Source organism: Folsomia candida, unplaced genomic scaffold (assembly GCF_002217175.1).
Source record: "Folsomia candida strain VU population unplaced genomic scaffold, ASM221717v1 Fcan01_Sc009, whole genome shotgun sequence".
NCBI lineage: Eukaryota > Metazoa > Arthropoda > Collembola > Entomobryomorpha > Isotomidae > Folsomia > Folsomia candida.
Genome location: NW_019091201.1, coordinates 621,781 through 647,273, shown reverse-complemented (window position 1 = coordinate 647,273; position 25,493 = coordinate 621,781). Strand labels below are relative to the sequence as shown.

Sequence of the window (25,493 nt, the reverse complement as noted above, 5' to 3'; positions counted from 1 at the left end):
TCATCACGCAGTAAAAACTATTTAAAGTCTGCTATACTTTTCATATGTCCTATTAGCACAATTTTCTATTGTTGTGCAGCAGTTGCTCGCTGCACCTGCACCCGCAGCACTAAAAATAATAGGTATTGGGGACAAGAAGAAACACTGATATCTTGCAATATTATAACAATGATAAAGATAAAAAATTTTCATATAAGTAGACAACACAGATAGATGAGATTTTGCTCATTTACATCAATCCCATCTGCAGAACTTTGTATGTATTTAAAGACCAATATTTGCAATCACTCTATTAAGCATACCAATTCAAAATCAAACGTGATGCGTCATACGATTCTCGACGGATGCATTCCAAAAGATCTATATTTGTCTTTTGTTGTGTGTACATGATAGTTCCGTTTGTGTTGCAATGACGTATCACAGTATTATTTCAATCATTATTATTCTGTAAAGTTTGGATTGGTCTAGTAGTCGTGGAGTAGCAGACATTCAACAGGATGGTAATTAGCTCGGATATTATTCCGTGTCATCTTTCTGCATTCCTACAAATTCTTATCGCTGTGTTAATAGTGATCGCTGTGAAAGAAGATAAATCACATAGATTCGACACACTATTTATTGACTTAACCGAGTAAACCGTCCCAGAAATAATATTTCATTGTTGTATAATCTATAATCTTATATAACACCCCGACAAATGCATTTTTTATACCATGTTTTTCCCTACTTTCCAGTATTTTCCACTACTTGGTGAGGTTATAAAAGTGAGATTTTTTCCCCAAAATGTGAAACAGTTTAATGTATAATAATCTATTTTCAATGTCATCTCAAAGAATAATATGGCATGGAATATGGCCACGTTCACGATAAATTACTATGCAGTTACCATTTGGTGGATAATCTGTTTTCACTCATTATTATTGCTGCCAACTTTTGGTACAACAATGCCAAGAAATGTGACCAACCTGGGGAAATATTATTATAAGTACGACATTCTAAATAATTCATCCACTCGTACAACAACAATTAGCACTTTAAAACTTAACCCTAATGAAAACCGTGTATGTGCATTTATGAATGTGTCTCATAATTCGAGCTACGTGATTTACGATAGAGAAGAATTCTCCAAGGGTTTAGATAAAATTCATAGCACGGCAGATATTTATGAAGAATTTTACAACATTAATATTGAGCCTGGATGTGAAGCCACAATTTGTGAATTGGTTTTACTTGATCCAATCGCAAGGAGTCGAAAATGCTACGATATTAGAGAAAATTTTGATTTCACGAAAGACGCGTTGAAAGCTGCAGATCCGGTGAGACTCATTTTTTTAAAGGGAATTTGCCCTCTTTTTGTATTGAATTTGGTTATTTTACAGGCTACAAATAACTACTTTGTCTCAACGGGTTGTTCGTGCAAGGTGACTGAATAAAAAAATGTGATATGGGAGAGTTTGTGCAGAGAGTTACAATTTTTATTGCAGGTGCCACAATCAGAATGCAATGCTACTCAATGCAGTAATTCACTGCTGGTCAAAGATGACGAATGTGGAAAACTGTACAAAGAGACTTCGTGCACGGAATGCCGACACGACGCCACAATTCTTAAAGAACACGAATGGTTCATCCCCACTAATGGATTTTGGTGTCAATCAATAGTCATTAGGAATGGATGCAGGCTGAGTATCGACAGTATTGATAGAAATGGGAAAATAATCTCAAATTTTGCAAATTACACGGGGGTGTCGTCAAATATTTCGGTAATTACATTGACTTCTTTTGTGTAGTAATTATTTTATGGTTATCTGAGTCCACATATTTAAAATGAATACCTGCTATAAATACTTCTAGCTCAATTATGTTAGAAAACCCACACCCCCAAAGTTAACTTGCGTCTGTGATGTTGAAGACATTTATGCCAGCCAGCAAAAGACAACTTTGACAATTGCTTTCGCAGTCAGCACCATTGTGATTTTCCTCATTATTATAAACACTTTTATCTTAAGAAAATGCATAAGAGTTCGAGTGGAACGGAAGATTACAAAAGACCAATTTGACAACGTGATTAGGCGATTTAGACATGGATTCTCTAAAGATGATAGTGTCGGTTTGAAGGAGGATGAACAAAACGAGTATGTGTCGCCTGGGCACTTGAACGCCCTCCAACAACCTTATCAGCACAAATGGGAAATTAATCGAACTAGGATATCGTTAGGTGGGTATTACTTAACAGACCGTACTTTCGCCCAGATTATTTAATCGTGTATGCATTATAAATAAATCGCTATGCATCAGGGGAACAGATTGGCGTAGGAGAATTTGGTCTGGTATACTTGGCAGAGCTTAAGGACGATCAAGGAGGTCCTGGGGTTCAAGTTGCCGGAAAGATCCCTAAACTCAAAAGCATTTCTTGTTTGAACTCTGTCCTGGAGGAAATCAAAATGTGGTCGTACATTGGCGTTCATAAGAATGTTTGCAAATTCATTGGAGCCTGCACTAAAGTTATTCCCCAAGGTATGTATGCATAAAAGAGCAACTTGCGCATTCATGAAATTGGTTTGTTGCTGTTACATAAGCTCGACTCTCATTTTTGCAGATCTTATAATAATTCTCGAATACTGCTCAGAAAATAACTTGAAACATTATCTCAGAAAGAACAAAAGTACATTTTTGGAATCATCCGTTCCACAAAACCAAAGTGGTGTTCACTACGTAACATTGGGTACAGGAGGTTACGCAAGTATAGAATCTCTTGGGTAAATCTACGTAACGATTTGTACGACGTACTTATTATAAGGTATCTACAATAAAAAAACATCACACTGTAAATATTTTTTCATAGGAATTTGCCCGATTCAAAAATTTTGTTAGACAAATTCAGACAACTCATTACATGGGCTGCACAAATTGCAAGTGGGATGGAATATATTTGCTCAAAACAAGTAATACTTACTTATTCTGCATATGATGTTCTCCATTTGATTGAACTGTTCAATACAGACAAATTATTTCAGGTGGTTCATATTGATCTCGCAGCCAGAAATGTTTTCCTAAATGCATCGTTAGAATGCAAAATCGGGGATTTCGGTTTATCACAGCGTCTTTTTGAAGTGGCTAATTATGTCCGGATTGGAGACGAGGTGAGACGATTGGAATTGCGTATTTAATCTCTGGTTTATGACATGTTTAATTGAAATATTAGTATCCAGTTCCAGATACCTTTTCGTTGGATGGCTTTGGAATCTTTGACTGATTTGAGATTTACGACTTCATCCGATATTTGGTCTTATGGAGTTACTCTATTTGAAATATTTTCTCTTGGTGATGATCCGTACGCTAAAGTGCTTGGACTGCCTGATCTTATTCAGATTCTCAAGTCTGGAAAACGGCTCGAAAAACCAACTCATTGTTCAAATGATATGTAATTCACATCAGTAATATGCTTCTTAAATATATGACTTTCTAACATATTTAATACTTTTATAAAGATATCAGATTATGCTTCAATGTTGGGATGCAAGTATAGCCAAACGACCGGATTTTACACAGTTAAAGCTTTTATTTGAATCAATGTAAATTGATCAACAAATAATAATAATTGTGAATGAAAAACTAAACTATAGTTTGACAATAAGAAGAATAAAGAACAAGCGTTTGCAGTTTTTGTCAAGTTCACAGTACCTGTCAAAATGTGCATTGGTTGGCCATATTCATACTGATTATGTCGTAGGTAGTGTTGTTGGTCCAAATTTAAAGTAGTTAAAGTTTGAGAATTTTTGTCAGTAACATTATAAGCGTGACAATACATATGTACACAAACATTTAACATATATATCCAAGTATATCTATTCAGACATTTCGTTTCCATCTTCATCTTCATCATCACTCATTTCCTCATTGGAATCCGTTGTGCCGTCTTCATCGTCCATTTGTTCCAAACATTTTGGACAGTCACAGGAAAAGAGGTAATGTTCTCTGTGTTAAAAAGAATACAATACTTTTTAGTACAATGTGTAACTCTCATATCACAGAAATACTCTGTATTTATCTCATCGTACTTCAGATACTTGTTCCTTGAGTATCTCGATCGAGAAAGGTCAGCCAGATCCAGGTAGCTAATTTTAATTTCTTCTCCAATTGCAATATCCTCCAACGCAATAAGTCCAACCCTGTGATTCTTTTCTGGGAATTTTACTTCACAATTTGGAACGCACGAGTGATTTACCCAGCTCTGAAGTGGATATAAAGCAACTGCAATAACGCGGAAAATAAAACATTACTTACTTTTCATGAAACATTGTGATAGCAAAGGTACTCTACCTCCTTCATTGTCCATAAAATGACCGATTACAGAGTCCATAACTTCATAAATATGATCAATCGTGTCTAAAACAGCCTTTTTCTCGTCCACAGGCAGTTCCTGTTTCTCCACATTCTCCACATACGTTGCAAACGGGCTGGTTCCAACTCCTTGAGAGTTTCGCCCAATAAGGACAAATAGTTTCAAAAATCCTTCAGGAGTCAACCACTGCATAAATTGCATTATGCATGATTAAAATGATAAAATTCTAACTGCCTTTCTTTATATTTACTTGTTTAATTTTATACCTGTTGAATATTTGGAAAGTTCACAATACTAATCACAAGCTGTCGTAATGTAGTGACCTGCAACGAGTACTCATCCCCCAGAACTTTATGCGCCAGTTCTTCATCCTCGTTCGCCGATGCTTGACAAAACTGAAATTATGACCCTTATCACATACATAATCAAATATATGCACACAGATCTTAAATTACTTTACACGCACATTTCCAATCCTCTGAAGAAGAGACTTATCCGAATCCAAATGCAATTTGACAAGTAAGCGAACCAGGAGCATGATATTCGAAGTTTCCGGTGGGTAATGCATTGACCTGTATTATGAAATCTTGGATAATTCTTAAAATTATGCAATATTTACTTGTTATTTCATATACCTCCAGAAGTCATCCAATCTGCTTACATTCTCAGGTGGATTTTCTGCATGGAAGCATAAAATTTGATGATACTCGTTGAATGCTTTCTCCTTGCATTGTGCCGAACAATACATAGCCTACAGAGAAAGAATTTAATTACACACTTTGAAATTTTTCAATTTGAGATTTGTCATCAAATTATGCTTACCGGACATTCATCACAAGTCACGATTAGTTCCTTTTTCGTCGCACACAGGTCAGGATAAGGTAAGTCAAAGGTTGGGATTTGCGTCAGTCGCCTATTAGTGGGATATTTGATTCCAGCTTTCAGTTTGGTGTTAAGTCTTGTATTATTAATTCCACATACAATATTGTCACAAATTAAATAATAATACTCCTAAATCATGAAGTACTTTGTGGCCTACGTTATGACCCTGCTACAAAATAAAGTATCTCCAACAGCGGAGCAAATAAGTCTTCTCTTGAAGTCACTTGGAACGGAGGTAGATTTGAGGAGAGTCAACAAAGTATTGTCACAATTTGCTGGAAAAAGTGTGGATAAGGTGTTGCATTCAGGTAAAATTTAATCCTAAATAATAATTGGAAGGAAGGATAATTTTATTATACAATTATATTTCATTAAACTTAATTGTACTTAGTTAAGTCTGAGTTGGACTGGTGCTCTGAAGAAAATGGATCAGCTCTGAGATCTATGATGACCATTGTGAGGAATTATGAGGAGGTGAATTATTTTTTATGTTGTTTTTTTATATTTTATTAAGGTGTGAGATTAATTTTATGTATTCCTACTTGCAGGTTATTTCGGATAAAGAAGACGAAATTCGAACATTACAAAGAGCCAACGAGTATTATATCCAAATGGATAGGTTTCGGTCAAATGGAGGACAATACTCACGACAAAACGTGAATCAAGAGAACAGGGTTGTCTCAGCCTCAGCCACTTCTTGTCATCCATCGACCTTGGTGGAAAGACCGGCTCTCGCACCTATTCAGATGACAACGAGCAAAAGGGTTGCCACATCCGTTAGCAGCGACACCCCGGAGAGGAAATTAGCGAAACAAAATACCAGTTTATCTGAATTCCAGAATATATTCCACACATCACGAGAAAAAGTGAATTCCGACCTGGAAGTTGACCTGGGGACCTACGTTTTTATGTCCCCACAGGAGTCTGTTCTGAATTATGTTAAACTAGAAAAGAAGCATCTAAAAGGTAGTAGATACGCTTTTCGAATTAACTTATTGATTTCGCATATTTCATAATAGTTGTATTACAGATAATCAATTGTTTCATCAAATCTGGGTTGGTCGAGTTCGAGATTTTCACCAAGGATGTGAAGTAATTGACCGGAATTTGTATGGCTACACAAGCCTCGAAAATTGTCAAGTGGCCGCATATAATATTTTAATTCAAAACAGACTTGCTATCCATAATCCACTTGATGTCCGAGCTTGTTCTACTTGGTACACAAACCGTTGATAATGATGTCCCATTAAGTAAAAAAATTCATTATTTTTATTGTCATTTTTACAGGGTCGACTTCAGGGATGGCAAGTTTATCCGGATTGACGAAGTTTTCGTTCTTAATTTAATTTCACTTCATAAATACAGTTCTAAACAGTTAAAGTTCTACTTTAAAAAATGTCATGAAGGGCTTGGGACTATCAAAACAGAAAAAGTTATTTATTTTCCATTTATTGTTATGCCATATGTGTGACTTTATGTATGTTTTGGTGCTTTAGTCGGAACTTTTGGTGACCCCACACAAGTTAATACTTGAAGCAGCGTTAGAGCCGTATTTGGAATCCTTTGGAGGAATGACCCGTCATGCTCTGCCCCAGGTTGATGTAAGTTGCAATAACTACTGTTTATCATTCGTCTAGATATTCATAACCCTAAATTTTATCTTTTAAACTCTTTGTTAGATGGAAGCTATACCTAAATCTGGCCTACCTAGAACAACAGACGAGGATAGGACGTGCCCAAAATGTGGAAAATTATTCGTCACAGTGTATAATATGAAAAGGCATCATGAAAACGATTGTGGTCACAGGGTGTACATCAGCAGATTTCGAAACGAAGCACAACCTCGAACAGAAGTGTCAAAATTCTCGTCGTTTCTCCCACAGCCAGATTTCAACACTGTTGCAGCCAGGACATCCTGTTCAAATTCTACTGTTTTTTGCGCACCAGTATCTTCAATCGTAACAGAAGAAAATTTAATGAATGAATTCAGAAAATTTGGAGATATTCTTAATTTACGTCGAGAGGAGAACCATTTTGTTTTCATTAAGTTCTCCAACAAAGATTCTGCAACACAGAGTATTGTTGAAACTCACAACAAGAATCTTTTTGAGGAAGTTGTGAAATGTTCATGGGCTAGAGAGTCGCATTTCAATGATTAATTATGCATTGTTAGATTTAATAGTAGTATAAATGATTTAATACAATTTAAAAATAGACAATAAACTTTTTTATCGCTTAGTTAATTATTTCTTACCGCACATTTTCTTCCGCCGTCTCCAAAGCTCTCATACAGTAATCACATGCCTTATACTTGTACAAATGATTCCAAGCAAATTGACACGTCACAATGGGCAGGTCAGTCAAAACTTGGTCACCTTTCTTGAAATTTTTCGTCGCAAATACTCCTTGTCCCTAATAAAACACAATCATAAGAAGTAGTATATTAAGAAACCCATCATTATTTGATGTTTGGTTTAATTAAATCATATTCTTATCTTACCACTTTATCGTTAACACGTCTAACTTCAATTCCTCCATTAGCCGCGGCCAGAAACTCTTGATTATAATTACAACCAAGATAACCAGTATCAGAATTCCTTGATGAGGAAGAAGGGGAACATTTATCTCCTCCTCCGCCAGCTGCACCAGCAGTAGCGCAAGAACCAGATGATGTTGTTGCTGGTGTTCCGTTCATATTTTAGATTATTTTCTAAAAGAACAAAATAAAATCGTGTCCCCTCTTTTTAAATACGCCGGAGAAGTCGGAAATATTGATTGAATGACGGGGAAAGCAGTGGTGGTGGTGGTTGTCGGGCATCTGTGTGTGGACGATGTGTACCATGTGCTAAAATATCCAAACGAGGATTCCACCGTGGGCAGCAGAACTCAACACAACAGGTTTAGTTTAATCTGCAACTGATCGTCGTGATGTTTTATTATCATTAAGCAAAATTTACTAATTTACCGGTAACAGCCCCACATAATCTTTTTTACTGACTAAAATATTGGTGACTTGATAAATTGCAATTTTATGCACCGTAATTGTGCAGAATCTAAACTCTGATTACAACTTTCACTTTGCTTTCACCATGATTTGTGCAGTGGGATTGAACTGTGTAGATATTGTTAATTTTGTTCCAAAATATCCAAACGAGGATACTGATAGTAGGTTAGTGTTAGGTTCAAAAATTTGCATCTTATTTAGTAGGACTGCATATTATAAAAAAGTATTTTATTTTAAATTATTTGATTATAAAGTAATATTTCAATAATTACTAGATGTACTAAGCAAGAATGGGCTCGAGGTGGAAATGCCTCAAATAATAGCACGGTTTTAGCCTGTTTAAATCAACCAGTAGAGTTTTTTGGAACATTGGCGAATGATCATTTGCTCAAGTGAGTTCCCATTTACATACGTAAATTACTATTAAGATACAAATGATCTTCACTAAAAACATGTATGCAGATTTTTCACCGATGACATGACTTCCCTTGGTATCAAGTATGATAACTGTCCAATTATTGACGGTATCGCAAGGGCTCCAGCTTCTGTCGTAATTTGTTCCGAGGAATCTGGCACAAGAACTATTGTTCACAGTAAAGGAGATTTGCCAGAACTGACCTTGGATGATTTCCAGGCAAAAATCAATCTAGCAGTGACTTCATGGGTGCATTTTGAGGTATACATACAATAGCTGTATATATATAGATAGTAGCATGATTTATGAAGTTTGACTAAAATATGGAATTTATATTGCTCATTTTATCCTCTGTTGATCGGATGTCATTCTGATGAAAAGGGACGAAATGAAACCGAGGTGGTAAAAATGATTGAGAAAATTCATGAATACAATAATAATGCAGCAAAACGAGTAAAGCACACTATCAAAAATAGTGGATTAAAATTTTCCTATAAAGATGTCTCAATCACAATTTCAGTAGAGGTACAATAGATTACATAACCGTTTTTTCTTGGATGTGTAAATAAATTTCTAAAAAATCGCGTCCTATTTGGCATTACACGAAGGTGGAGAAATGCAGGGAAAGTCTCAACACGTTACTTCCTCTGGGCCATGTAGTCTTCGTGGGGAAAGATTTTGCATCTTGGCAAGGTGCAAAAAATTGCAGGGATGCCGTACAGCTTATGCAATCCAAGGTCTCTGCCGGATCACTGGTAATTTGTCCTTGGGGTGAAGACGGGGCAGCTTATGGGGTAGGGACAGGATCCCAAGTCACAGATAATGACGATCCCAGTTACGCAGAAATAAAGAAAATTGATGCTTTTCCCCCTTCACAACTAATCGATTCTTTAGGTAAGGATTTGTTCTCATATGCAAGGAAGTAAAGTAAGTAACACAATGTTGTCCATTAAATCAATAGTCTAAACAGGTGACGACCACACAACGTGGTAAACGCTTTCTATATCTGAGAACACGTTCAATGTCCCGATTCCATCAATTCTTAATCCAAGTGGTAGCGTATTTTTGGAACGTACTTTCACTCCAAAAGAGAGAGAGAAAGCACCTTTCACTCTTCGTCCACTTACCGAAGCTGACCGTCAGTCACCTCATCAGCAATCTTCTTAATAATTTGTTTCTTCTGTTCTCTTCTAATCAATACACATTTATTTAGTGGTACAATCCCCCAAATACTGTTTCGTGGTCTCCCCTGCGATGATAGAGATGGAACATTTGTTCAATGTCATTGATAAAAAGGTGCTTTCACTCAGAAACCATTCATTTAACGTAACTCGCTCACTCTGATATTACTCGGTGGGCTCATTCAGACGAAAAATTAATGGATTTTGTTACCAGCATCGTCATAAAGCTCGTTCTTTGTCTCTCTCTTTGAGAGAAACTTAACTAATGAACTCTTCTACTTGAGTTAATTGAGTTTATTTGCTTTGTCTCGTCAAGGTGCGGGCGATACATTTATTGGGACGACGATATTCTGTTTGAACAAGGGGCTCGATGTGGAGACAAGCATTGAGATGGGATGTCGCATCGCTAGTGAAAAATTGTCAATGTATGGATTTCTCGGATTGAAGGAGAAAGCTGGAGTTATTTTGGACAAAGTATTCAATAAAGAACAATGCAATGTCTCAAGTGGGGCAAAGTAATAAATAAAAATAACATTTATTTCTATATAATTTGTGAACATTATTCGTACGTATTGAGTTTCTTATTAAGAGAGAATAAACGGAACGAATGTCGATAAGAACAATAGAAAGCGTTTTGTGTGTTCAATTTTTTCATATTTTTTTCTTCTCTCCTAATAGTTCCAAGAAGTGCTATGGGCTATTTTATTCTGGTTTTTGCAAGTTAAAAGGCTTTCTGGAAAACTGAACTTTGTACATTATGCTGCTGCCAACTTTTATTCTTGTCATAGTCAGGGGATCAGTCTGCTAAATAATAGTCTATAGCACGGCATAGCCCTTTGTTGCCTGGTTGGTTGACTTGTTTTTATCAATCCAGGTTTTCAAGGAGTATTAAGTTTCTGAAGCGAACTACAAGTTTGGATTCAATTCAGAAAGAAAGGAATAAATATTGACTTCTCCGTTTCAGATGCAAGAAATGGATGGATGGATGCTCGTGTGACTTGACGAGAGAAAATCAGTCAGTTTTGTAGTTGCAGGAAGGTCTTAAATTCTTAAAACGAAGGTTTTCCTACTGGTTCTCTCGTTTCGGTCCGTCTCATTTTTTTTGCTGTGTGCATAATCTAATCTAAATGTAAATTTGTCGAGGAGAAAGCTCCGATTTTCTGCCAGATCGGGAGGAGATTCTGTATTTTGGACAATATGCTAACACGGATGACATCATTTATTGTTTCCTTCCGTATAACAAGCAGTGTAAACGTGGAGGATTAAGTGGTACAAAATCTAACATTTTGGGCTTATCCAGACTTACCCAAGTCTAAATATGTCATCCCTCATGCATGTTACGAGAGAAAGTAATCAATTATGAAGCAGACTGTAAATAACATCCTACTTAAAAGAGGATCTATTTAGTGTGTCCCAAATTTAAGGGAACGAAATCGTTATCTCGTCGTGCTGTTCATCACCGTCAGAGACTTAGGTTTTAAATGCAATGCAAAATTCGAATATAGAAAATTCATTTGATAAACTTTGGCTCTGTCACGTACAAGTCTATCCTTGACATTTAATGACGAAGTGAGGATCGTGCTGGAGGTCGATCTATCTACTGCTTTTTTTTTTACTAGACTGCGAACTTTTTTTATGACACGAGCAGGCCACCACCCTGTTCGGTCGGATATTGTTTCAATCCGCCTGCCCATCCTGCTTAAAATGTCTGCTATTCTTAAAATTTATAAGTCACTTATCTAGATCATCCATCAGAGGGGAGCAGAAAATTGGGAATTTTCCGAAAATCCTCCTCTCAACTCTTCAACAACTGCTATACCCTGCCTGTCACGTCGACGGTGATTTGACTCAATTTATAAAAGATTTAACTTATCATAGACGTTGAGTCGACGTCGTAAAAATAAAATGGTGATCGCAAAATATGCTTGATTTACGATGTGGTGATGTTTTGTCACATTTTTCATATACGTTTCTCAAGTATGTGGAGAAACTGTGTGTTTGTGGAGAAGGAAGGGGATCAAGTTATCTCAAGCATTTTTACCCTGCACATACACTAAATGCACAGCTTGTTTGTACTTTGAGAGACTTAAAAAGCATATAAAAACTAAAATAAACTAAAATTGATGAGTGTGTAACGAAACAACGGCATTAGTGATGTAGTGGAGTTGAAAGGTTGAGATTTTGGATGAAAGGTATCATCTTGGGATGACGCCAAGTAAACATGCATCCTCTGCGTGCACAAAGTATATGTATAGAAGACATAATGTACATGGCTTTGTTTTTAAAAATATGCAACTATATGCAAATATATTTCGTATGCCATTCAAAATTGTAATGGTTAAACAAGTACTTAAAAGTTGTCTTTGTTGTTTTTAACAATTTGCATAATTTACTTTCACAAGTGAGGCATGTGATCGGAATCAAAAGTTTGATGCATTCTTGTAAAATCATGTGATCACATGTGTGCAAGTAAGCACACCCAGATACCTATATTTATAGTGCTTCATGATCCATCTAATAGGAAATTTAATGTAAACAATATAACCCACCTCGCCGCTTTTTATTGAAACAAAGGTGTTGTTGACACGGGCAGGCTTTTGTTAATGTCAATCCCATTGTCGTCGGCATGACCATGTCCACCAAGACCAAGCACACAAACCTGTCAATTCTGTCAATGTATGTAGTCTTCCTTCTTTTCAAGTGGATGAATTCCATCCACATCTAGATTGAAGAGTTGAGTTCATGCCTTTCACAATTGCATGTTTCGGGTCAGAAAGAAAGATAAGGACGACGGACGGGTAACAAAAGGATGGATGGATAAATGGTGGAGAGATTGCAGAACAAGGAGATGTGAGATGTTTTTTTCACAAAGGTATTGCGACGACGACAACGACGAGCGCTTTCCTTTTCTTTTATTGAGTGTTTGACAAATTGTGCCCAATTTGATTTCAGGCTCCCTGTCGAGTTAGTGTGGATGGTGAAATACAATTCAAATTCTATGTCATCTTTTTTATCCACTGTTTTCCTCACAGGGCGTACAGACAGACGATTTGTAGTAATAAAAGGGAGTAGGGAATGTGTGGGATAGCCGTTCCGCATACCGCATACACATTTGTTATTATTATTATGGTATAATATGCATCACTACATATGAGAAAAACAATGCTTTTGACTGTTTTTAATACATGTGAGTAATAAGCGTAAAATGGAGTGCATCTCAAAAACGATAGCACGACAATCATCTATGCCCTATATATTTATCGGAGTCGAGATATGTGATAACAACATAAAGTCAAAAAACCATCAGCATCACTACACTACTGCTATTCAACGAAATGTGAATAAATAAAAGTTTTCTACTGCACATTCCCTTCCATCTCGATCCAACAGCATGTCTGGATAATTGCAAATGTCAATCATATCCAGTTTCACCGTGATGAAGTATTTACAAGCGACTGACATTACACACGCACGTACCCCAATAAACTATTAATTTGCAGTATTCTTGCAATATCAGATATCCTCGGCTCACATGTGCTCATCATGTGCCAAATTATTGAGCCTTCCCCATTACCATGCACTTACATGTTAGTATGCAAAACATCAATTCTTTATGTCACGTACAGCAGCACCCATCCATCCATTACAGCATTTCGTTATATAACTTTTATTTTATATCAATAAAGAATTAGGCAAACCTACACAAACCTGGGAACGATTTCCTTATAAGCAGACAGCAGAGGAATCCAGGTGCAATCCAGATTTTGCAAACAAGGTTGAACGTGGGAGTTAGTCTTGCCTGCAAAATTGAGTTTCACACAGTTGTTACAATTTTGTGTAAACTTTTGAGTTTTAATATTAACTTTTGTGAAATTGCGAACAGATGAAAGTTTTGCGAATGTTATTATAACGTGTCATAATAATAATATCTCACCTTTTCCCTCGCTGTCATTATCCCTTTGACGAAATTATGCCGTCATTTAACATGTAATGACTTTGCTCCAGATATACGAAATAAATGACACATTATAGCCCTTTCATCTATCTAGTAGACTTTTACCATTACATATATGTACTAGAGCTTAGTTCATTATTTATGCTAACGTCCCCCAGGATTCTTCTGCTGTAATAAAAGCGAATAAAAATAAAAGTGAGTGACTCTACATTCTCTCCAAGTTTTTTTTCTCTCTCTTGTGATTCCACTATATCTGTCTTATTCTTCAATGTCAGCAATCTACTAACCTTCTCCACCAGACCACAATAAAGTTGTAACTATAAACTGCATGCGTACGTAGGGAACACTTTGACCAGCCGAAAAAACCGACCGCAAAAAGAGAGAAGAAACGACTAAGGAAAGTTTATCGGATTTTTAGAAGATTTCGTCCATCCAATTCTCTTTAACCTGCAATGTACGATTCTATATCTCTCTTTTCATAGCAGGATCGCGTTTTCGTATTCGTGCAACGTGGACAAATCCTCCTTATCGTAATCCCAACAACCAACCCACCAACCAACCATCCCGACAGAACAGCAATGTCTTCGTCTTTTCTCAATGTATCCAATACAACATAAAACTCAATTTTATTTAGACAACTCGTCCTGCAATAACTGTTCAGAATCCACAAGCTACACTTTACTTACACTTTACTTGTACAGATATTTACAAGTCGCATCCTCCTCCCGTAATTAAGTTGAAATAAGTTGCATTGTTTTAAAAATACGTTACGTTACATTACACAGGAGGACGAACTAATAAAATCCAGACCAAGAACTTGATGTACATACACACTTACTACTCAATCAATGCGGTGCAATGTACATAAGCAGCAAATTCCATGTGTATAATTTGGCAAGAGCTTCTTTCCGTGTTTCGTGAGTAGTGAAGTGGTAGAAAGAAGTTTGCTTTGGTTGTGGGAAACTGGAAATCAGTTCCGTCAGTTGCAAGTTGCAGTTTATGTGGAGCAGTTGGGTTGTGGACGAACGGGTCTTTATACATATTGCTAAAATCGAGTTTCTCCCTACTAAAAGGGAAAGTTTGGGGAAAGTTTGCGTCATAAAGAAGTAATCATAAAACGGCGAGTGGCCAAGTGTACATGTAATAGTTTTAAACACAAATAAATTGAATTTTGCATAGGCTGTGGTGCGGTCAAATTCCGACTCATTTTTAATTCAGAGCTGTTTTACCAGTGTATCGATTAGGAAGCAGTCTCAATTTTGTAGAGAGTGATCCGTGCCAGAAGGTTTTAACAATAAAGAAGTGTTGTGTCATTTGCAAACCAAAATTAAGTGCCTCAAAGCAAATTGAGTGAATAATAATTAATTGACAATGGCAAGCAAAGTCGTACGTTCCGGATCCGTAAGCGTTGATCCGGATCAGACGTTTATCCTTGGAATCGACATTGGAACAACGTCGGTGAAAGTGTGCATAGTTGATACAGCTACGCGAGCAGTGGTGGCCATACAGTCAAAAGATACTCAAGGTAAATGTTATCTTAACAATTTTCCCGTGAAATCCATTATACGTAGCGTTCTAGAAGAAAATTCAGCAAAAGTCCGGAAAATGCATGCATATTAAGTATTTCCTCCTTAAGTACTCTTGCATCATGATGATGAAACCACGTTGCACAGGCATGTGATTTTTCATATGATGTAATTAGAATCAAGTGCCGACTTTATATGTATGTATACGTGCTTAGCGTTGAAGCAGATTCTTTATTGGGTACAATCCAACTTACTGCAAATGAAGGCTACGTGAGATGAAAAGCATATGAAATGTGACAGAAAACGTGCCCACCGAATCTCTTCGATTTACTTGGGTAACACTCTTATGACATTTTGATTCGTTTAAATTACAGCCAATGTTCCAAGTGAATGTGGAACTGATGGGAACAAACAAGACGTACCAAAAATCTTCGCTACGCTTCATACTTGCGTGACAAGGCTGCCAAGAGAGATGCTGAAACGCGTCGTGTACATAGGTTTGCATGATTCGTTTTTTTATGGCATGTGTATTAAATGCAGGAAACTAATCTGAATTTCAAATTAATTTCGTTGCTAAAATTGAGTGCGAATAATAAATTAACAAGTTGGGCTTGTTATATATTTATGATTGCTTGTTTTATACTTCATCTTGTGCAATAATTCTCTTTCTCGCAGGACTGTGCGGTCAAATGCATGGCGTCGTGTTTTGGAAGAGAGGCGAAGGCTGGGAACTCGATGGAGAGAAACGAATCCCTAAAAACACATCCAACCTTTACACTTGGCAGGTTAGATGTTGCTTGTTTTATGGATTTCTACAACATAACATAACACATGAATGGAAGAATTAACAGAAAAAACACGTTATTTGGAATTCGTATGTATGCAGGATAGCCGATGTACTAAGGATTTTCTGGCCACACTGCCCAAACCTGATTCCCATTTAAATGTGCACAGTGGGTACGGATGTGCCACGATCTTTTGGATGGCAAGGAACAAACCAGAGAAACTGGAGAAGTTTGATAGGGCAGCTACGATTCAAGTATGTACTGCATATTTCATTGTTGTCATTATTTAGCTGGGTATGCATTTCTTTGATGCATTGCATAGTTCAAAGTTTTGAATTAAGACGAAGAGTCATCATCATCATGGATGGAGGAAGAATACTTAATTAATTGAACCTTCATGAATGTCTTTACGATTGCAGGATTTCATAGTTGCAATGTTATGCGATCTCGACGTGGCTGTGATGTCGGTCCAGAATGCGGCCAGCTGGGGATATTTTAACACCCAAGAGAAATCATGGAATACGAAGATTCTATCTGAAGCACAATTTCCGACCCGGTTCCTTCCCGAGGTGGTTTTGGGAGGAGACTATGCCGGCAAACTTACAGGGTCTGCATGGCATTTGATTCCCGTGGGGACTGGAGTTGGTGCAGGGATGGTAATGAATGATAAGATTATTATTTGGATAATGACGATATTTCCGATGAAATAATTCGACTGTGACTTGATAAATTTTGTGTAAAGGATGCAAAAACATTCTAAAATATGACACTTTCAAAATGCCAAACTTTAATTAAACTTCTGATCAAAATGTACGGATTTCCATTTATTGAGTGACCCTCCAAGGGAAACTCTGACAATATGTTATCGACAACTTTCCGCTTCGAGCATTGTACTCGAGGAGGACTACAGAAATGTCTGATAATGGCATTTTCACACCAATAAACCCATTCAAAAGTATGCGAATAATGTTTTACAGGGAGATTTTCAGTGTTCTGTCCTCTCAACGCTTCACCGCCCTGATCAAGCAATCCTTAATATCTCAACTTCTGCTCAGCTTGCTTTCGTAATGAGGGATGGATTTGAACCAAAACTGAGCCCAGAGGCGGATTCGTCGTCAAACAATTTGGGACATCATGTCGAATATTTCCCGTATTTTCAGGTAACAGGAAATGAATGCAAATAGATCCGCTGCAGACTAAAATTCCCTCGATTCGAGGCATTATGTAAAATATCTCCTCAAAATTTCATTTTCAGGGCAAATACTTAGCCGTAGCTGCTGCCCTGACTGGAGGAAACGCACTAGCCGCATATGTCAGGATGCTACAACAATGGGCTGTGGAATTGGGAGCAAACGTACCACAATGTGAGCTCCTTGTCCCTCATAAATCTATAGTTTCCCAAAATTTATGTACTAAATATTCTGATTTCTCTTGCAGCGAAAATCTGGGAGAAAATATTGCATGCCGGTGCGGATCCAAGCACACGATCCAATTTGCACATTGTACCCACCATTTTTGGCGAAAGATATTCACCCGATCAAAATGCGAACGTTTACAATATCGATCTTGGAAATATTTCCTTGGGCCAGGTGAAGCGTAAAATTGTTTCTGGAAAATATGGACATTTCAATTAATGCAGCTATATTTTACAGGTGACGCGGTCTCTGTGTCGTGGAATTATTGCGAATCTTCACGAGTAAGTGAATTTCTTTAACGAGGTCCATATACACACGTAATTTCACATTTATATCAATGAATTATTAGCATGATGCCGAGGTCCATGTTGGAAGAAGCCGGAATACGATCTGTAATTGGGAGTGGATCTGCATTATCCAGAAATAAAATCCTGCAACAAGAATTTCTCGATATATTCCAACTGGACACACAGTTTGGGCAAGGAGGCGACGCCGCTTATGGCGCTGCGCTGGCAGTGATGAAAAATTTGTAAAAAGTTGTCTCAAAAATTTGAAGTGGTCAGCAGCATTAATTCCAGATTCAGTATTTCCATTTCAATTTGTAAAATAATACAGTTAAATATGTATATACGACCATACAGTGTATTAAGTATTCAACTATGTCACAATGCGCTGGTATGCATTCAATTGTCACACTACCATAAATATTTAAATATTTAATTAATAATTGATATTCAATGCAACTTATTTTAAATGAATCTTATCTCCGACTGAATGTAGGAATGCAATAGCAGTGGATATTCTCTTATAAACTTGCCCTTTAAAAATATATCCGAAAAAGTTCTTATTTGCTAATGCACAATCACCTAAAAATATTAAACCTCGACCCTTAAAATGACTTCACCTTGCACAGATTTGGAGCTTATATAAAATATTATTTATTGTAGTGTTTTGCTCCAATTTAAATGTAAATAACCCTGAAAGACTAAAATGGATCAATTCAAAACGAAAATGATAATTGTGTAATGTAATGTTATGTAATTCATTAGACGTGAAAAGTTTCATAATTATGCTTAACAAGCTTAATGCATAATTCTTTTAATTCAACGTTAACTAAATTCTGGAATTTTGTCAAAGATTTACGACATGACATTTATGCGGTTTAAATTGCCACTGTCATTGGTTAAATTAAATATTCTGCACTATATTAAAACTCTGATTAAGTAATCTATTCCAGGAATAAATTCAAATTTATTCATACACACACGAGAATTGATGTTAATTACTCCAGGAATTGAACTTATTATAGAAATGACGCATTCTAGAGAAATGATATCGTCGCTGAATCTGTTATTATCGACTGAAATGTATAGTAATAATTGCATTGAATAGAATGCAATGCAGGTGCAACGACGATATGCAAAAAAATTGCAGGTTATTGAGAACGATTTTACATGGTTATTGAACAGTGAAGTTTCTATTCAAGCTAAAAACCCGATTAAGCAAAGAATGCTTTTCAATGGAAGAATGAACTCTCTGAGCCAGTTGTTCCAGTGATCCTCGAGTTTTTAAATCTCTCCAGTTTCTACTGGATTCAGAAGTATGTATAACTAGCGTATAAGCCCGTCTCCCGCCGGGCGAGAGCTTATTTGATTTTCATGAAAATTGAGTGGAATTTTGCAAAACACTAAACAATTAAATATTTTAATCTAAATTATAAGCTGAAATTCTCTGTCGCCGACGTAAGTCAAAGGAATTTGTGATGAACGTGAAAGTGATGAAATTAGTTGATAGATAGAGGTTAATGTTGCAGTGCGTCGAAGTCAACTGCACAGAATTTCTACGCGACAAAATCACGTGCCCACTTTATTAACATTGGAGGCGGGCTTAAATTCAAATCAAATCCATTCGGTTGACCTCGCTGAACCTCAATAGTAGGAAAACTAAAATATTTAAGAAATCTAAACAATTCTCACGCCATACTATGTGGTAGTAAATATTCGGTCACAACGAATGGATCCTATGAATTTAAGCCAAATGAGTATCATATTGTTATACCCGGTTCAAAATCTGACATAGATATGTTTGACGCGTGTTCATGTGTGACCTTTGACTTGGTCCACACCGTCACTGGTGTGTGGCATGTGAAAGTGCATATGATATCATACATATTCATGCTCAGCGTTCAAAATCTGTTCCAATAGAAGATTTGATCAATTCATCGGAGGTCTGCATGAAGGGAATCGATTCTATTTCTTTAATCTACGTTGTCTGCACATGAAGGGAATGTGTATAAGGGCAGCCGATAGGAACATCGAATAACCATGAGGACATTGTACCTCTGTCCCAAGCCACCCTTCCGCGGCTACTGTATATTTTTTCTGGTGTTGGAAGCGGACATGCTCTTTATGTGAAACTGCGGTTAGACCTGCAAAGGAGTCTTGAAAAAATATTAAATAGCTAAGGTCATTTATTGGTTAGTGACCCCACCAACAGATCACGCAACACTGGGGGTGTAACCTCCTTCGATAGACAAACCCCAGCTAATGTCGGGCACCCCTCTTTTACTTCCAGCATAGCGCATAGCGGTAACTTTATTCCACACATGAAGGGAACGGAATCCATTCCCCTTCCCTTCCCTTCCCTCGATGTGAAGATTCCACTACTTTATCTGAAGTATATCCAAAGGGAAGGGAAATCCATTCCCCTTCCCTTCCCTCGATGGGAAGATTCCACTACTTCGCCTGAAGTATATCCAAAGGGAAGGGAAATCCATTCCCCTTCCCTTCCCTCGATGTGAAGATTCCACTACTTCGCCTGAAGTATATCCAAAGGGAAGGGAAATCCATTCCCCTTCCCTCGGTGTGAAGATTCCACTACTTCGCCTGAAGTATATCCAAAGGGAAGGGAAATCCATTCCCCTTCCCTTCCCTCGATGTGAAGATTCCACTACTTCGCCTGAAGTATATCCATAGGGAAGGGAAATCCATTCCCCTTCCCTTCCCTCGATGTGAAGATTCCACTACTTCGCCTGAAGTATATCCAAAGGGAAGGGAAATCCATTCCCCTTCCCTCGGTGTGAAGATTCCACTACTTCGCCTGAAGTATATGCACAGGGAAGGGAAATCCATTTCCCTTCCCTTCCCTCGATGGGAAGATTCCACTACTTCGCCTGAAGTATATCCATAGGGAAGGGAAATCCATTCCCCTTCCCTTCCCTCGGTGTGAAGATTCCACCACTTCGCCTGAAGTATATCCAAAGGGAAGAAAAATTCATTCCCCTTCCCTTCTCTCGATGTGAAGATTCCACTACTTCATCTGAAGTATATCCAAAGGGAAGGGAAATCCATTCCCCTTCCCTTCCCTCGATGGGAAGATTCCACTACTTCGCCTGAAGTATATCCAAAGGGAAGGGAAATCCATTCCCCTTCCCTTCCCTCGATGTGAAGATTCCACTACTTCGCCTGAAGTATATCCAAAGGGAAGGGAAATCCATTCCCCTTCCCTCGGTGTGAAGATTCCACTACTTCGCCTGAAGTATATCCAAAGGGAAGGGAAATCCATTCCCCTTCCCTTCCCTCGATGTGAAGATTCCACTACTTCGCCTGAAGTATATCCATAGGGAAGGGAAATCCATTCCCCTTCCCTTCCCTCGATGTGAAGATTCCACTACTTCGCCTGAAGTATATCCAAAGGGAAGGGAAATCCATTCCCCTTCCCTCGGTGTGAAGATTCCACTACTTCGCCTGAAGTATATGCACAGGGAAGGGAAATCCATTTCCCTTCCCTTCCCTCGATGGGAAGATTCCACTACTTCGCCTGAAGTATATCCATAGGGAAGGGAAATCCATTCCCCTTCCCTTCCCTCGGTGTGAAGATTCCACCACTTCGCCTGAAGTATATCCAAAGGGAAGAAAAATTCATTCCCCTTCCCTTCTCTCGATGTGAAGATTCCACTACTTCATCTGAAGTATATCCAAAGGGAAGGGAAATCCATTCCCCTTCCCTTCCCTCGATGTGAAGATTCCACTACTTCGCCTGAAGTATATCCATAGGGAAGGGAAATCCATTCCCATTCACTCGGTGTGAAGATTCCACTACTTCGCCTGAAGTATATGCACAGGGAAGGGAAATCCATTCCCCTTCCCTTCCCTCGATGTGAAGATTCCTCTACTTCGCCTGAAGTATATCCAAAGGGAAGGGAAATTCATTCCCCTTCCCTTCTCTCGATGGGAAGATTCAACTACTTCGCCTGAAGTATATCCATAGGGAAGGGAAATTCATTCCCCTTCCCTCGGTGTGAAGATTCCACTACTTCGCCTGAAGTATATGCACAGGGAAGGGAAATCCATTCCCCTTCCCTTCCCTCGATGTGAAGATTCCTCTACTTCGCCTGAAGTATATCCATAGGGAAGGGAAATTCATTCCCATTCACTCGGTGTGAAGATTCCACTACTTCGCCTGAAGTATATCCAAAGGGAAGGGAAATTCATTCCCCTTCCCCTCTCTCGATGTGAAGATTCCACTACTTCATCTGAAGTATATCCAAAGGGAAGGGAAATCCATTCCCCTTCCCTTCCCTCGATGTGAAGATTCCACTGCTTCGCCTGAAGTATATGAACAGGGAAGGGAAATCCATTTCCCTTCCCTTCCCTCGGTGTGAAGATTCCACTACTTCGCCTGAAGTATATGCACAGGGAAGGGAAATCCATTCCCCTTCCCTTCCCTCGATGTGAAGATTCCTCTACTTCGCCTGAAGTATATCCAAAGGGAAGGGAAATTCATTCCCCTTCCCTTCTCTCGATGGGAAGATTCAACTACTTCGCCTGAAGTATATCCATAGGGAAGGGAAATTCATTCCCCTTCCCTCGGTGTGAAGATTCCACTACTTCGCCTGAAGTATATGCACAGGGAAGGGAAATCCATTCCCCTTCCCTTCCCTCGATGTGAAGATTCCTCTACTTCGCCTGAAGTATATCCATAGGGAAGGGAAATTCATTCCCATTCACTCGGTGTGAAGATTCCACTACTTCGCCTGAAGTATATCCAAAGGGAAGGGAAATTCATTCCCCTTCCCCTCTCTCGATGTGAAGATTCCACTACTTCATCTGAAGTATATCCAAAGGGAAGGGAAATCCATTCCCCTTCCCTTCCCTCGATGTGAAGATTCCACTACTTCGCCTGAAGTATATCCATAGGGAAGGGAAATCCATTCCCATTCACTCGGTGTGAAGATTCCACTACTTCGCCTGAAGTATATGCACAGGGAAGGGAAATCCATTTCCCTTCCCTTCCTTCGATGGGAGGATTCCACTACTTCGCCTGAAGTATATCCATAGGGAAGGGAAATCCATTCCCCTTCCCTCGATGTGAAGATTCCACTACTTCGCCTGAAGTATATCCAAAGGGAAGGGAAATCCATTCCCCTTCCCCTCTCTCGATGTGAAGATTCCACTACTTCATCTGAAGTATATCCAAAGGGAAGGGAAATCCATTCCCCTTCCCTTCCCTCGATGTGAAGATTCCACTGCTTCGCCTGAAGTATATGAACAGGGAAGGGAAATCCATTTCCCTTCCCTTCCCTCGGTGTGAAGATTCCACTACTTCGCCTGAAGTATATGCACAGGGAAGGGAAATCCATTCCCCTTCCCTTCCCTCGATGTGAAGATTCCTCTACTTCGCCTGAAGTATATCCAAAGGGAAGGGAAATTCATTCCCCTTCCCTTCTCTCGATGGGAAGATTCAACTACTTCGCCTGAAGTATATCCATAGGGAAGGGAAATTCATTCCCATTCACTCGGTGTGAAGATTCAACTACTTCGCCTGAAGTATATCCATAGGGAAGGGAAATTCATTCCCCTTCCCTCGGTGTGAAGATTCCACTACTTCGCCTGAAGTATATGCACAGGGAAGGGAAATCCATTTCCCTTCCCTTCCCTCGGTGTGAAGATTCCACTACTTCGCCTGAAGTATATCCATAGGGAAGGGAAATTCATTCCCATTCACACGGTGTGAAGATTCCACTACTTCGCCTGAAGTATATCCAAAGGGAAGGGAAATTCATTCCCCCTCCCTTCTCTCGATGTGAAGATTCCACTACTTCATCTGAAGTATATTCAAAGGGAAGGGAAATCCATTCCCCTTCCCTTCCCTCGGTGTGAAGATTCCACTACTTCGCCTGAAGTATATCCATAGGGAAGGGAAATTCATTCCCATTCACTCGATGTGAAGATTCCACTACTTCACCTGAAGTATATCCAAAGGGAATGGAAGAGGAGGGGAATCCCATTCCCTTATGTGTAAGCTAAGTAAATCTATCTTGTAATTTAAACAATCCAATGTAAATATGGGGTACCCATGAAGGGAACGGAATCCGTTCTCCCTCCCATCATGCAGGCTTATCACTGGTTTGGAAACGGGTCTGAATGAATGGACCTAAACGGAACGTCGGTAACCATATAAGGGGGGCACACCTTCCTACTCCCCCAGCAGAGCGATAATCATATCCCAGGGGGGCACTTCCCCCCCCCACTCTCCCCAGCAGAGCGGTAACCACATCCCAGGGGGGCACACCCTCCACTTCCCCCCAGCAGAGCGGTAACCACATCCCAGGGGGACACACCCTCCCATTCCCCCCAGCAGAGCGATAACCATATCCCAGGGGGCACACCCTCCCACTCCTCCCAGCAGAGCGATAACCTTATCCCATGGGGAACACCCTCCACTTCCCCCCAGCAGAGCGGTAACCACATCCCAGGGGGGCACACCCTCCACTTCCCCCCAGCAGAGCGGTAACCACATCCCAGGGGGACACACCCTCCCATTCCCCCCAGCAGAGCGATAACCATATCCCAGGGGGCACACCCTCCCACTCCTCCCAGCAGAGCGATAACCTTATCCCATGGGGAACACCCTCCCACTCCCCCAACAGAGCGATAACCATAGCCAACATGGATACAACCAATTATTCCCCCCAGCAGAGCGACAACCTCACTTAATTATTTCCGTTAACTTCCCTTCCTGATAAGCTAACCAGCAAATCCTGGATAACTGACTTATTAACCTTCCAAAACAGTTGATATGCAAATCACTTTCTCCTATTTCACTTCCGTCACGGAAAATTCCTTTCACTTCCGTCCCCGACAGACATTTCCAGCTTATAATATAGATTGCGCATGGAAATCTTGCCCTCATGTTTTATCATCACTGCGCTACTATTTTTATAATTCACAGAATTTCAAAGGTACATGTCCTGTACATGGACTGGAGGTGAGACGAATTTTAAATGAAAAAACAATAAAAAAATTCATTGACTGCTGCCACAAGTGGACTGGCAATACCAACTTTGAAGAATTCGAAGAAATCAACCTCTTATAAATATATTTAGCACAGCCTGAATATATGTACATTTTTATGTAAACGGACAAGTTCCGGCTGAATTTTTACCAAATGTTTTATGGTTCATGCTCACGATCTGCCAAAATCAACCACGCTTGTGTGAGGTCATAATATCATACACCACGACTGATAGCAGTGATACATAGATATGTACATCGTCAGTAGCAGTAGCGTTTCATATGCCATTAACTTTTTGTAGCCGGCAATCTTCATCTTCTTCACGAGAAGATGAGCAATTGGCACATTTGTTTCAACTCTGAAACCCAACCCAAAAAACTCAAGGCCAAAATGTGCGCACTGTCAGATACGTTGGATAGGTTATGGACCGACAAACAGATTTGAAATTTGTAAAGTCTACATACACGATTTTGGGCTGAAGGGGTTGTTTACTTTATTTAAGAACATGCTGGATAACTTCGTAAGGTGAGTGGGAAAATACTGAGAAGGAGGTAACAAGAATTAATTTATTTTCTTAAAGTGACAATAGGAGATGGACTTATTAAGTGGGGAAACCCACTTTATGTCCCTAGTCTGTCTGTCCGAACGTCCGTCCGTCCGTCTGCATATGTTCTGAAGCTCTCAGACATGAA

At 39.0% G+C, this 25,493-nt stretch overlaps 5 protein-coding genes and 1 long non-coding RNA gene across 12 annotated transcripts; 4 read left to right on the top strand and 2 right to left on the bottom strand.

Annotated features, from left to right (window-relative positions):
- The first annotated feature begins 60 nt into the window (after positions 1–60).
- LOC110853819 (fibroblast growth factor receptor 3) lies at positions 61–3,680 on the top strand. Of its 5 annotated transcripts, XM_035854761.1 has the most exons (10): positions 61–1,316; positions 1,380–1,421; positions 1,485–1,760; positions 1,852–2,215; positions 2,296–2,514; positions 2,597–2,756; positions 2,843–2,942; positions 3,015–3,140; positions 3,210–3,421; positions 3,489–3,680. In XM_035854761.1, the coding sequence occupies exons 1-10, from the start codon at positions 840–842 to the stop codon at positions 3,574–3,576; spliced, it is 2,064 nt and encodes a 687-aa protein (XP_035710654.1). In that variant the 5' UTR covers positions 61–839; the 3' UTR covers positions 3,577–3,680. The 5 variants fall into 5 exon arrangements, 3 of the variants coding, with proteins under 3 accessions (XP_035710654.1, XP_021957849.2, XP_035710655.1); XM_022102157.2 differs by having other exon boundaries at positions 61–1,421; XR_004835521.1 differs by lacking the exon at positions 3,489–3,680 and having other exon boundaries at positions 61–1,421; positions 3,001–3,140; positions 3,210–3,351.
- On the bottom strand, positions 3,540–7,952 carry LOC110853816 (SET and MYND domain-containing protein 5). Its single transcript, XM_022102153.2, has 9 exons — positions 7,725–7,952; positions 7,479–7,636; positions 5,165–5,255; positions 4,978–5,093; positions 4,809–4,914; positions 4,609–4,737; positions 4,321–4,528; positions 4,059–4,251; positions 3,540–3,975 (listed from the first exon to the last, which is right to left on the bottom strand). The coding sequence occupies exons 1-9, from the start codon at positions 7,917–7,919 to the stop codon at positions 3,846–3,848; spliced, it is 1,326 nt and encodes a 441-aa protein (XP_021957845.1). The 5' UTR covers positions 7,920–7,952; the 3' UTR covers positions 3,540–3,845.
- Positions 5,276–7,467, top strand: LOC110853815. Its single transcript, XM_022102152.2, has 7 exons — positions 5,276–5,532; positions 5,616–5,698; positions 5,773–6,190; positions 6,255–6,441; positions 6,512–6,656; positions 6,721–6,825; positions 6,904–7,467. Exons 1-7 carry the CDS (start codon positions 5,361–5,363, stop codon positions 7,381–7,383), a joined length of 1,590 nt encoding a protein of 529 aa, XP_021957844.1. The 5' UTR covers positions 5,276–5,360; the 3' UTR covers positions 7,384–7,467.
- Positions 7,953–7,973: 21 nt separating the features above from the next.
- On the top strand, positions 7,974–10,449 carry LOC110853817 (ketohexokinase). 3 transcript variants are annotated; one of them, XM_035854763.1, is made up of 7 exons: positions 7,974–8,122; positions 8,504–8,620; positions 8,691–8,904; positions 9,025–9,168; positions 9,252–9,537; positions 9,857–9,939; positions 10,141–10,332. In XM_035854763.1, the coding sequence occupies exons 1-7, from the start codon at positions 8,004–8,006 to the stop codon at positions 10,180–10,182; spliced, it is 1,005 nt and encodes a 334-aa protein (XP_035710656.1). In that variant the 5' UTR covers positions 7,974–8,003; the 3' UTR covers positions 10,183–10,332. The 3 variants fall into 3 exon arrangements, with proteins under 3 accessions (XP_035710656.1, XP_021957846.1, XP_021957847.1); XM_022102154.2 differs by lacking the exon at positions 9,857–9,939 and having other exon boundaries at positions 10,141–10,449; XM_022102155.2 differs by lacking the exons at positions 7,974–8,122; positions 9,857–9,939 and adding an exon at positions 8,129–8,393 and having other exon boundaries at positions 10,141–10,449.
- LOC110853820 lies at positions 10,341–14,208 on the bottom strand. Its single transcript, XR_002548267.2, has 4 exons — positions 14,067–14,208; positions 13,759–13,947; positions 13,533–13,623; positions 10,341–10,730 (listed from the first exon to the last, which is right to left on the bottom strand). It is a non-coding gene; the product is annotated as an uncharacterized LOC110853820 (long non-coding RNA).
- Positions 14,209–14,465: 257 nt separating this feature from the next.
- On the top strand, positions 14,466–18,769 carry LOC110854003 (sedoheptulokinase). Its single transcript, XM_022102390.2, has 10 exons — positions 14,466–15,304; positions 15,680–15,802; positions 15,981–16,090; positions 16,192–16,344; positions 16,510–16,746; positions 17,068–17,250; positions 17,346–17,454; positions 17,528–17,679; positions 17,743–17,786; positions 17,855–18,769. Exons 1-10 carry the CDS (start codon positions 15,151–15,153, stop codon positions 18,036–18,038), a joined length of 1,449 nt encoding a protein of 482 aa, XP_021958082.1. The 5' UTR covers positions 14,466–15,150; the 3' UTR covers positions 18,039–18,769.
- The last annotated feature ends 6,724 nt before the right edge of the window (positions 18,770–25,493 follow it).

What these genes read in the sequence shown, in the direction of transcription:
- LOC110853819 (XM_022102157.2), top strand. Translation starts at nt 840, where the DNA reads ATGGCATGGAATATGGCCACGTTCACGATAAATTACTATGCAGTTACC. An exon ending in TCGAACTAGGATATCGTTAG is followed by an intron (nt 2,216 to 2,295) that starts GTGGGTATTACT and finishes GCTATGCATCAG; the next exon opens with GGGAACAGATTGGCGTAGGA. An exon ending in CACTAAAGTTATTCCCCAAG is followed by an intron (nt 2,515 to 2,596) that starts GTATGTATGCAT and finishes TCATTTTTGCAG; the next exon opens with ATCTTATAATAATTCTCGAA.
- LOC110853815 (XM_022102152.2), top strand. Translation starts at nt 5,361, where the DNA reads ATGAAGTACTTTGTGGCCTACGTTATGACCCTGCTACAAAATAAAGTA. An exon ending in GGATAAGGTGTTGCATTCAG is followed by an intron (nt 5,533 to 5,615) that starts GTAAAATTTAAT and finishes AATTGTACTTAG; the next exon opens with TTAAGTCTGAGTTGGACTGG. An exon ending in ATGCTCTGCCCCAGGTTGAT is followed by an intron (nt 6,826 to 6,903) that starts GTAAGTTGCAAT and finishes ACTCTTTGTTAG; the next exon opens with ATGGAAGCTATACCTAAATC.
- LOC110853816 (XM_022102153.2), bottom strand. Translation starts at nt 7,919, where the DNA reads ATGAACGGAACACCAGCAACAACATCATCTGGTTCTTGCGCTACTGCT. An exon ending in ACGGCGGAAGAAAATGTGCG is followed by an intron (nt 5,256 to 7,478) that starts GTAAGAAATAAT and finishes TCCCACTAATAG; the next exon opens with GCGACTGACGCAAATCCCAA. An exon ending in AGATTGGATGACTTCTGGAG is followed by an intron (nt 4,915 to 4,977) that starts GTATATGAAATA and finishes TTCATAATACAG; the next exon opens with GTCAATGCATTACCCACCGG.
- LOC110853817 (XM_022102154.2), top strand. Translation starts at nt 8,004, where the DNA reads ATGACGGGGAAAGCAGTGGTGGTGGTGGTTGTCGGGCATCTGTGTGTG. An exon ending in GCGAATGATCATTTGCTCAA is followed by an intron (nt 8,621 to 8,690) that starts GTGAGTTCCCAT and finishes ACATGTATGCAG; the next exon opens with ATTTTTCACCGATGACATGA. An exon ending in CAATCACAATTTCAGTAGAG is followed by an intron (nt 9,169 to 9,251) that starts GTACAATAGATT and finishes CATTACACGAAG; the next exon opens with GTGGAGAAATGCAGGGAAAG.
- LOC110854003 (XM_022102390.2), top strand. Translation starts at nt 15,151, where the DNA reads ATGGCAAGCAAAGTCGTACGTTCCGGATCCGTAAGCGTTGATCCGGAT. An exon ending in AATATTTCCCGTATTTTCAG is followed by an intron (nt 17,251 to 17,345) that starts GTAACAGGAAAT and finishes TTTCATTTTCAG; the next exon opens with GGCAAATACTTAGCCGTAGC. An exon ending in GAAATATTTCCTTGGGCCAG is followed by an intron (nt 17,680 to 17,742) that starts GTGAAGCGTAAA and finishes TATATTTTACAG; the next exon opens with GTGACGCGGTCTCTGTGTCG.